This window comes from Carettochelys insculpta, chromosome 34 (assembly GCF_033958435.1).
Source record: "Carettochelys insculpta isolate YL-2023 chromosome 34, ASM3395843v1, whole genome shotgun sequence".
Classification (NCBI taxonomy): Eukaryota; Metazoa; Chordata; order Testudines; family Carettochelyidae; genus Carettochelys; species Carettochelys insculpta.
The window spans coordinates 1,016,123-1,026,730 of NC_134170.1; the positions used below are offsets into that span (position 1 = coordinate 1,016,123).

The following is a 10,608-nucleotide window of genomic DNA, read 5'->3' on the forward strand; positions in this document are numbered from 1 at the left end:
GTCCAACCGTCACGCGGGCGAACCCACCGTCCGTGGCGGGACATCGCTGGGCTGAGCCGAGCCGAGCCGTCCCTGCCCGGGGTGGGGGTTGCACGGCCACAGACCAGCCCCCGGACTCGGCTGCTGTTACCCGCCGAGTCTGCCCGACTCTGGGCCGGGGGGGACCAGCTCCCCGCCGCCCCACGCCTGCAAGGAACCCAGCTGACGCCCGGCGTTTTCCACCGATTTATTCACCCTTCGATCATCCCCAAGTTGAATTGCTGACACATCATTTCAAGCCTGGCGGGGGGCTAAATCACGGGGTGGCACCAGGAGCAGTAGCTCCCCGTCGTGGGGGGCCTGGGAGGACCCGATCTAAGCCCCCCCGCCCCGCACTGCAAGGCCCCTTCTGCCCCCGGATGCCTGGGTCCCAGGTACATCCTGGGAACTCACCATTCCCTTGTCCTCGGCCTGCCCAAACAACCAGAAGCGCCCGGGCGGCCAGGCCCCCCAGGGGTCCCGCCAGACACAGGGGGACAGAACCCACAGCTGCCCCATGGCCCCGTGTCCAACGTCCACCACCGATTGCAGAGAGCTTCGGGAGGACAGTCACCCCAGCAGATGGGCGGGGTCTGCCGGGTCCCTCCACCGCAGAGTTGCCGGCCGAGAGGCGGCTCCGGGGTTCGGCTCCGGCGTGGGTCACGCACCCGCTCCCCGGCCTCGGCTCCTCCTTGGGTGGGCGCAGGGACCGGACAGCAGCAGCCGCCGGGTCGGTCACAGGAGTCGTTGGCCACAGCAGCCGCCGGGGCTCAGAGCTGGGTCACCTGAGGCCGGTCGATTCGCAGCTGGGGGCCAGAGCAGCCCGGGTCAGCCAGTGCCAGGAGCCCGGTGCCCTGCACGCCCGACCCGCAGCCCCTGCCAGCCTGGTCCTACCGGTGCCCCTCACGCCCGACCCACAGCCCCTGCCAACACCCCCTTCCAGGTACCTGCACAGATGTGTCCACTTTGTCCAGCGAGGGCCGGAAGGAGGACGCCGATCTCTGGCTGCTGCCACCATCGCTTCCTGCAACAGCCCCGAAGGGGTGAGCCGCTGCCGTTTGCTGGGGGAGCTCCCCCCTGTGCCCACCACCCGCCTGTCCTGACGCCTCCCCTGCTGCAGGTTAACCCCATTGCTCTGACTTACCCGCAGAGGCCCAGGAGAACCGTGACCCTCTCACAGGCGTTAGGAAACCACCGTCACGTCCCCTCGTCCCCAGACTAAACAAGCCCCGATCTTCCCAGATTCACGAAAATGCCCACGCAGGGCTGGGCCCCTGGTCCGTCCAGCCCTGGGTCGTGTCTGTGATGTAGTGGGGTGTGTGTGTGTGTGTGAGACTCAGGCTGGATGTGTGTGAGGGGCAGAGCAGCTCCCAGCGGCTAAGGGTGACCCCTGGGCTGTACCCTAGGCTGGCAGGTAACACCTCTGCCCTGAGCACAGAGCAGGGAGGAGCCGAGCTGGGTTGGAATGGGGGTGGCAGTGAGAAGCTGGGGGGAGAGGGAGCTGGAGGGCAGCCAGCCTGGCGAGGGGGGAAGCTACACCCCAGAGGGGCACCCCTCGGGCTCCTCTGCCCAGGACGGGTTGCTGGGAATCATCCAGGCACCCCGCCCCCGTCGCCCGGCCCGGCTGACTGCCCCGCAGGGAGCCAGGGATGGATCTAGCTCCGGTGCGAGCTCTCCTGCAGCGAGGAGTTCCCCTGGTGAACGGCACCCCCAGGGGAAGAACAGCTCCCTCCTGCCTGCGTCCAGCCCGCCGCCTGCTCCTTGCCCGGGGCGACCCCTGGGCCTGGTGTGCCGGGAAAAATCATGTTGCTTTTCTCCTTCCCGGTCCCCTGGGATTTCTCATGGCCTTCTCCAGCACCCACACGCCGTGCCGGGCACGAGGCGCCCACCTGCACAGGCCGGGAGCCAGCGGTGGGCACCCCCGGGTGGGTACAGAGCCCATTAGCTCCTCCCTGTCCAATTCAGCACCCCGTCGGAGCCATCCCGGTTTGCTTCTTCGCTGCACGGGGGGTGGATGGCACCAGATCGCGCCGGGGCTACAGCTGAATGGTCCCCCCTCCTCCATGGTCTCCCGATCTCTCGCCTTTCCTGTGACCCCCGTCTGCAGGGCTCCTGCCTAGTCCCCCACGCCCCAGCCCAGCCCAGCCTGTCCCACCTGCCTGCCGCCCCTGGGTTCTCTCCCCGGCACTGGGAGGGCAGTGGGGGCTGGTGGTTAGAGCAGGGGGTGGGAGCCAGGACACCTGGGTTATCTCCCCGGCGCTGGGAGGGCAGTGGGGGCTGGTGGTTAGAGCAGGGGGTGGGAGCCAGGACTCCTGGGTTCTCTCCCCGGCGCTGGGGGGCAGTGGGGGCTGGTGGTTAGAGCAGGGGGCCCAGAGCCAGGACTCCTGGGTTCTCTCCCTGGTGCTGGAGGGCAGTGGGGGCTGGTGGTTAGAGCAGGGGGTGGGATCCAGGACTCCTGGGTTCTCTCCCTGGCGCTGGGAGGGCAGTGGGGGCTGGTGGTTAGAGCAGGGGGTGGGAGCCAGGACTCCTGGGTTCTCTCCCTGGCGCTGGGAGGGCAGTGGGGGCTGGTGGGTAGAGCAGGGGCTGGGGATGACTGCACAGGGTGTGATGGAGTGGGGGATACCGGTGTGTATGTGGGGGGCTCACAGAGGGTGTGGGGCTCCTGCTGAGGGTAACCCTGACAACCAGGTAACACCTTTGTACTGCAGACAAAGGAGGAGGTGGAGCCTGAGGGGTTTGAATTGGAACTGGGAGTTGGGAGCAGTTAGTCTGGGCTGGGAGAGAGAGAGAGACAAAGGAGGGGGCCAGGCCCCAGCTCTGGGGGCCCCTCGGGGCCTCCTCTCCCCAACATGGATGGGACTGGCTGTCTCTGCCGGCTGCACTGACTCCTCTGTACGATGCTGTGTCCTGTCGGCGAATAAACCTGCTGTTCTCCTGCAGAGTGAGAGACTCTCCTGCCTGCGGACGGGGTGCAGAGCTTGGGGGACCCCAGAACCCCATCACACAGGGCCATTACCTGGCGGGTGAGCGCTGCTCGGCTGGGGCGGGCTCCATTCCCATTCCTCGTTCTCGTTCCACTTCCCCAGCTTCTGATCGAGGTCAGCCACGCTGTGGGGAGAGCGGCCGCGGTGACCACCCCCCTTCAGTGCTCTGCCCTAGACCACGCGGGGAGCCTCACCCAGCTGCACCTCCCTGCAGCCTGCCGTGTGCCTCCGTTTACCCTGGGGGGAATCTTCCCTCTGCACTGCAGCTGGAGGAGGTGTGGCGGACGTGACTGGCTTGCACGTCTCTCCAGGCGGGCGACTGGATTGTGCAAATCACTAGTGCAACCGCTGTTGTGCGTGTGCACCAGAGCTTGTGCTGAGGGAGGCGTGGGGGCAGCTGGGGGGCGCTGTGATCGGTGGGGGCAGCAGGACCCTTTCCCCACTGACGGCCGGGCCCGGCGCTCCCGGGGGTGGGGTGGGAGCTGCCCGCTGGCCGGGGGGTGCAGGAGATCCCACCCGCCCCCCTGCCCTTACCTGAGCTTGCTGCTCTCCCGCCGGCGCCAGCAGACGCAGATGCTCAGGATGACGATCAGCAGCATCAAAGCAGCCAGGCCCAGGGCCACCCCCACCGCCACCCCCACCTTGCTGACAACCTGCTCGCAGTGAGCGCCCGTGTACCACGCCGAGTCCGAGTGCTGGCAGCTGCCGAGAGACGGGAGCGTCAGGCGGCCCCGACGCCTGGGTTCTCTCCCCGGTGCTGGGAGGGCAGTGGGGGCTGGTGGTTAGAGCAGGGGGTGGGAGCCAGGACGCCTGGGTTCTCTCCCCGGCGCTGGGAGGGCAGTGGGGGCTGGTGGTTAGAGCAGGGGCCGGGAGCCAGGACTCCTGGGTTCTCTCCCCAGCGCTGGGAGGGCAGTGGGGGCTGGTGGTTAGAGCAGGGGGTGGGAGCCAGGACTCCTGGGTTCTCTCCCCGGCGCTGGGAGGGCAGTGGGGGCTGGTGGGTAGAGCAGGGGCTGGGAGCCAGGACTCCTGGGTTCTCTCCCCGGCGCTGGGAGGACAGTGGGGCTGGTGGTTAGAGCAGGGGGTGGGAGCCAGGACTCCTGGGTTCTCTCCCCAGCGCTGGGAGGGCAGTGGGGGCTGGTGGTTAGAGCAGGGGCTGGGAGCCAGGACTCCTGTGTCCCCACACCCCCATCCACAACACTCACAAGCAGCTGGGGCCGTTGGTCTGGATGTAGCAGTACCCCCGGTCGCTGCAGGTGTATGTCTGGGGATGGTACACGCTGCAGTTGGAGACACACATGAGCTGGCCTGAGACGTTGACGGGCACGAAGTACTTCTCGTAGGCGGTGCTGATGACCGAGTTGTTCTGGCAGACACCTGCCAAGGCAGAGGCCGCACAGCCGGGGTCGGAAGATCGCCGGGCGGGTGAGCCGTGCGCCCAGCGGCGGGCGGCTCCCAGCCAGGCACAGAATAAAATTTATTCCACCCACGGGTGGAAAAAGGGGAGGGAGAACTTTGGATGGGACCAGGGTGTCGGTGGCCAAGCAGGGAAGCAGCTTCCCCTTGGCACAGGGGTGAGTCTGGGGGGACCCGTTCCCGCCCCTCCAGTGAAGCTGTCTCTCACCTGCCGTCGACAAGGGAACGGAGCTGACACGTGTGAAGCTGGTGTTGAAGCAGAACTGGGCGTCAGCTGAAAGAGAGAACCCGACCGGTGAGCACGGACCCGGGGGGGCTGGGGAAGTGAGTAGGGGTTACTGGTTTCCCGGGGGGGGGGCTGTGTCCCTCTCCCCAGGATAGACTGACTGCGGATGGGGTGCAGGGCCTGGGGACCCCCCACCCCCCATGACTTCTGGTGGCAGCGGTGGGATGAATTCCCCACAGCTGGCGCAGCCGGGAAGGCAGGCACGCTGACGGGCGGTAAGGGGCAGATCCCAGCCCGGCTGCTGGGGAGGTGGGACCCACGCGGAGCGGCGGGACAGACCCTGCGTGGTGTTGCTGGCGCATTCGGTGTTCGCGAGCTGCTGGGTGACGTTGGCCAGGGCCTGGGCATAGGTGCTGGTGTAGGTGGTGTAAGGGACGTCCAGCAGCACCTGGTGATCGACCACCACGCTGCCAGGGCTGCAGAGAGAGGAGGAGTTAGGAGGCGGCCGCAGGCTCCCCCCCGCTGCCGCCCCGTGGGGCTGGGCCCCCCCCCTGCCCCGCCCCCCCCCCGCCCCTCACCTCAGCCGGATCACCTTGATGCGCAAGAACCGGGACACCGCCCGCCTGTACACCGGAGCCATCTGCGAGACAGCAGGGTCAGCCGGCAGCGCCCAGCCCTGGGCTGGGCCTCGCACGCCACTGTACACCAGCCCACAGCACTGGCCTCGCACGCCCCTGTGCACCAGCCCCCAGCCTCGCACGGCACCCTGCACCAGCCACGGCCTCGCATGTCCCCCTTCACCAGCTGCACCAGCCCTGGCCTCACATTTCCCCCGCACCAGCTGCACCAGCCCCTGGCCTTGCACACCCCCCCCGTGCACCAGCCCCCAGCCTCGCACACCCCCCCCACACCAGCTGCACCAGCCCCTGGCCTCGCACACCCCCGTGCACCAGCCCCCAGCCTCGCACGCCCCCCACACCAGCTGCACCAGCCCCTGGCCTCGCACACCCCTGTGCACCAGCCACCAGCCTCGCACACCCCCCGCATCAGCTGCAGCAGCCCTGGCCTCGCACGTCCCCCTGCACCAGCTGCATCAGCCCCTGGCCTCGCACACTCCCATGCACCAGGCCCCAGGCCTGGCCTCCCACGCCCCCCTGCACCAGTCCCCAGTCCCAGCCTCACATGCCACCCTTCACCAGCCCCCAGGCCTGGCCTTGCACACCCCCTGCACCAGCCCTCAGCCCTGGCCTCACACTCCCCATGCACCAGCCCTGGCCCTGGCCTCGCACGGCCCCTGCACCAGCCCCGACCCCCATCCCCATCTCTGGATTAGCACGTGCCCCGTTGCCCAACCCCCGCTGCCCTCACCAGGCTCTTGAATTTCTCCACAAAGTCCGTGAACACCGTGGAGCTGGGGTCGGCCATGCTGGATTGGAAATTCACTAACACCTCCAGTGTGATGCTGATCTGCGCCACCACCACCTCTGCAGGTGGAAGAGAGCAGGCGACGTTGGCAGCAGGGAACGGGCTCCCCCCAGCCCCGCTGCCCAGCCTGCTCCGAAGTCACCGGCGGGGGCACCCCCGGCACCTCCCCGCGCGGCTCCAGAACTGAGCCAGAAACCCCGGCGAGAGGCCGGAGAGGAGCCGCCAGTGGGGCCTTGCAGCCGAGACGGCCAAGGGCGCATGGGGCTGCCTCCGGAGGAGCATTTCCAGCGGCGCTAGGGAAGTGGCTGTTCCCCTCCCCTCGGCACCGGGGAGGCCGCAGCCGGAGGGTCGCATCCGGTTCCGGCCCCCCGTGCAGAAAGGACGGGGGTGCGCTGGAGAGGGGCCGGCGGAGGCCACGGAAAGGCGTCGGGGGCCGGAGCACGTGGCCGAGGGACTGGGGCGCGGTGAGTCGGCAGAGGAGCAGAGCCAGGGGGGATTTGCTGGCAGCCTCCACCCCCTGGAGGGGCTCGGACGAGGCCGGGGAGAGGCTGTTCTCGGGGGGCCGGGGGGAGGGGGAAACGCTCTTTCCCAGCAGGGCGGGGCGGCACTGGGACGGGGCCCTGGAGAGGTGGGGGGATCCTGGAGGTGGAGCTGGCCCAAGCCCTGGCTGGGATGATGGAGTTGGGGCTAGTCCTGCTGTGGGCAGGGGGCTGGACCCCAGACCTCCTGAGGTCACGTCCCACCCTGCGATGCTATGATTCGATTACCCCCCGAGCTGCGGCAGGTTGGGGGGCAAGGCCTGGGGACCCCCCCACACTCCCCTTGAGGTGTTGCAGGAACAGGCACCGTCCAACCCCGGCCACCGAAAGCCAACAAAACAAACCCCTGGGAAGAGCCAACTTGTGCCCAGCTCTGGGGCGGAGCAGGAAAGAGGCGGCGCGTTGGCTCGAGAAAAGGGGCAAAGGCGGGCGTGAATGAAAGGGGCAGAAGTGGGGTGAAGAGAGGCCCTGAGCCAGCACCCCGGGGGGGGGTGACAACCGTGGCTGCCCCTTGGAGACCAACGCACCGAGCAGCACCCCACTGGACAGAGGGGTACGGCCATGAACCGAGCAGCACCGCCCGACCCCTCCGAGAGCCGGGATCCTGCCAGCCCAGGGGGACCCAGCGCCCAGGGAGACACAGGAGCAGCTCACCCACATTGATGTTGTTGATGACGGTTTCACACAGCTCTCCGGTGAAGCCGGGCGGGCAGACGCATGTGTTGGCCAGGGGGGTCCCACCATTCTGGCACTGCAGGGTCAGCGTCGCGGAGGTGGGAACTGCAGGGGAGGAAAGGGGGAGCGGGAATGCAGGGCCTTCTAAACCAAAAAGGGACAGCGACTCTGGCACTGAGATGCGCCCACCTCTGGGGCGGGGCGGCCGGTGACACAGAGACCCCTCGACCGGTGCTGAGATGTGCCCACCTCTGGGGTGGGGCGGCCGGTGACACGGAGACCCCTCGACCGGTGCTGAGATGCGCCCACCTCTGGGGTGGGGCGGCCGGTGACACGGGGACCCCTCACCCAGCGCCAAGATGCGTCCACCTCTGGGGTGTAGCGGCCAGTGACACGGGGACCCCTCGACCAGTGCTGAGATGCGCCCACCTCTGGGGTGGGGCGGCCGGTGACACGGAGACTCCTCGCCTGGCACTGAGATGCACCCACCTCTGTGGCTGGGGGGCCGGTGACATGGGGACCCCCTCACCCGGCGCTGAGATGGGCCCACCTCTGGGGCAGGAGGCTGAACCCCAAATGAAATCAAGACTCTGCTGCTGAGGCAGACGCACAATCAAAGGCTTCGTTGACTCAGATGTCACAACTCACCCACAGTTGTTGTAGAAGGGAAGACACTGGTCGAAACAACAACAGGGACTCTGGTACTGCTTGACGGCAGAAGAGTGCTGGGCTGTGGGGTGAAGGTGCTGGATGAGGAGAGAGTGCTGGGCTGCGTGGTCGAGGTGACGTTGGAGGGGACGGACGAGGAGACGGTGCTGGGATGGGTGGTGGAGGTAACGTTAGAGGGGACGGACGAGGAGACGGTGCTGGGATGGGTGGTCGAGGTGACGTTGGAGGGGACGGACGAAGAGATGGTGCTGGAATGGGTGGTGGAGGTGACGTTGGAGGGGACGGACGAGGAGACGGTGCTGGGATGGGTGGTGGAGGTGACGTTGGAGAGGACGGACGAGGAGACGGTGCTGGGATGGGTGGTGGAGGTGACGTTGGAGGGGACGGACGAGGAGACGGTGCTGGGATGGGTGGTGGAGGTGACGTTGGAGGGGACGGACGAGGAGACGGTGCTGGGATGGGTGGTGGAGGTGACGTTGGAGGGGACGGACGAGGAGACGGTGCTGGGTTGGGTGGTGGAGGGGACGGACGAGGAGACGGTGCTGGGCTTGGTGGTCGAAGTGACATTGGAGGGGACGGATGAGGAGACGGTGCTGGGATGGGTGGTGGAGGTGACGTTGGAGGGGACGGACGAGGAGACGGTGCTGGGATGGGTGGTGGAGGTGACGTTGGAGGGGACGGACGAGGAGACGGTGCTGGGTTGGGTGGTGGAGAGGACGGACGAGGAGACGGTGCTGGGCTTGGTGGTCGAAGTGACATTGGAGGGGACGGATGAGGAGACGGTGCTGGGATGGGTGGTCGAGGTGACGTTAGACGGGACGGACGAGGAGACGGTGCTGGGCTGGGTGGTGGAGGTGACGTTGGAAGGGACGGACGAGGAGACAGTGCTGGGATAGGTGGTGGAGGTGACGTTGGAGGGGACAGACGAAGAGACAGGGCTGGGATGGATGGTCGAGGTGACGTTGGAGGGGACGGACGAGGAGACGGTGCTGGGCTGGGTGGTGGAGGTGACGTTGGAGGGGACGGACGAGGAGACGGTGCTGGGCTGGGTGGTGGAGGTGACGTTGGAGGGGACGGACGAGGAGACGGTGCTGGGCTGGGTGGTGGAGGTGACGTTGGAGGGGACGGACGAGGAGACGGTGCTGGGCTGGGTGGTGGAGGTGACGTTGGAGGGGACAGACGAGGAGACGGTGCTGGGATGGGTGGTGGAGGTGACGTTGGAGGGGACAGACGAGGAGACGGTGCTGGGCTGGGCGGTGGAGGTGACGTTAGAGAGGACGAACGAGGAGACGGTGCTGGGATGGATGGTCGAGGTAATGTTGGAGGGGACAGACGAGGAGACGGTGCTGGGTTGGGTGGTCGAGGTGACATTGGAGAGGACAGACGAGGACACAGTGCTGGGATGGATGGTAGAGGTGACGTTGGAAGGGACGGACGAGGAGACAGTGCTGGGATGGGTGGTGGAGGTGACGTTGGAGGGGACGGACGAGGAGACAGTGCTGGGATGGGTGGTGGAGGTGACGTTGGAGGGGACGGACGAGGAGACGGTGCTGGGCTGGGTGGTGGAGGTGACGTTGGAGGGGACGGACGAGGAGACGGTGCTGGGATGGGTGGTGGAGGTGACGTTGGAGGGGACGGACGACGAGACGGTGCTGGGCTGGGCGGTGGAGGTGACGTTAGAGAGGACGGATGAGGAGACGGTGCTGGGATGGGTGGTCGAGGTAATGTTGGAGGGGACGGAGGAGGAGAGGGTGCTGGGCTGGGTGGTGGAGGTGACGTTGGAGGGGACAGACGAGGAGACGGTGCTGGGTTGGGTGGTGGAGGTGACATTGGAGAAGACGGACGAGGAGACAGTGCTGGGATGGGTGGTAGAGGTGACGTTGGAGGGGACGGACGAGGAGACAGTGCTCGGCTGGGTGGCGGAGGTGACGTTGGAGAGGACGGACGAGGAGACAGTGCTCGGCTGGGTGGCGGAGGTGACGTTGGAGAGGACGGACGAGGAGACGGTGCTGGGATGGCTGGACGAGATGACGTTAGAGGGGACGGACGAGGAGACGGTGCTGGGATGGGTGGACGAGGTGACGTTAGAGGGGACGAACGAGGAGACGGTGCTGGGCTGGGTGGACGAGGTGACGTTAGAGGGGACGGACGAGGAGACGGTGCTGGGTTGGGTGGTGGAGGTGACGCTGGAGGGGATGGAAGAAGAGACGGTGCTGGGATGGGTGGTCGAGGTGACGTTAGACGGGACGGATGAGGAGACGGTGCTGGGATGGGTGGTGGAGGTGACGTTGGAGGGGATGGACGAGGAAACGGTGCTGGGCTGGGTGGTCGAGGTGACGTTAGACGGGACGGAGGAGGAGACGGTGCTGGGATGGGTGGTGGAGGTGACGTTGGAGAGGACGGACGAGGAGACGGTGCTGGGATGGGTGGTGGAGGTGACGTTGGAGGGGACGGACGAGGAGACGGTGCTGGGATGGGTGGTCGAGGTGACGTTGGAGGGGACGGATGAGGAGACGGTGCTGGGATGGGTGGTGGAGGTGACGTTGGAGGGGACGGACGAGGAGACGGTGCTGGGATGGGTGGTGGAGGTGACGTTGGAGAGGACGGACGAGGAGACGGTGCTGGGCTGGGTGGTGGAGGTGACGTTAGAAGGGACGGA

The 10,608-nt window shown here is 67.2% G+C and overlaps 1 protein-coding gene across 1 annotated transcript; it reads right to left on the minus strand.

Annotated features, from left to right (window-relative positions):
* Positions 1-217: 217 nt before the first annotated feature.
* Positions 218-9,320, minus strand: LOC142005615 (uncharacterized). Its single transcript, XM_074982894.1, has 12 exons — positions 9,292-9,320; positions 7,929-9,244; positions 7,260-7,385; positions 6,010-6,125; positions 5,220-5,281; positions 4,981-5,117; positions 4,624-4,689; positions 4,205-4,376; positions 3,537-3,704; positions 3,035-3,126; positions 966-1,042; positions 218-824 (listed from the first exon to the last, which is right to left on the minus strand). Exons 1-12 carry the CDS (start codon positions 9,318-9,320, stop codon positions 789-791), a joined length of 2,397 nt encoding a protein of 798 aa, XP_074838995.1. The 3' UTR covers positions 218-788.
* Between the last annotated feature and the right edge of the window lie 1,288 nt (positions 9,321-10,608).

Bases quoted from the DNA above. Each gene is read 5' to 3' on its own strand.
- LOC142005615 (XM_074982894.1), bottom strand. From the start codon at position 9,320: ATGTCACCTCGACCACCCAACCCAGCACC. The intron at 9,245-9,291 runs GTCTCCTCGTCT...CATCCATCCCAG, and splicing joins CGACCACCCAACCCAGCACC to CACCGTCTCCTCGTTCGTCC. The intron at 3,705-4,204 runs GTGAGTGTTGTG...GTCTCTCGGCAG, and splicing joins ACCAACGGCCCCAGCTGCTT to CTGCCAGCACTCGGACTCGG.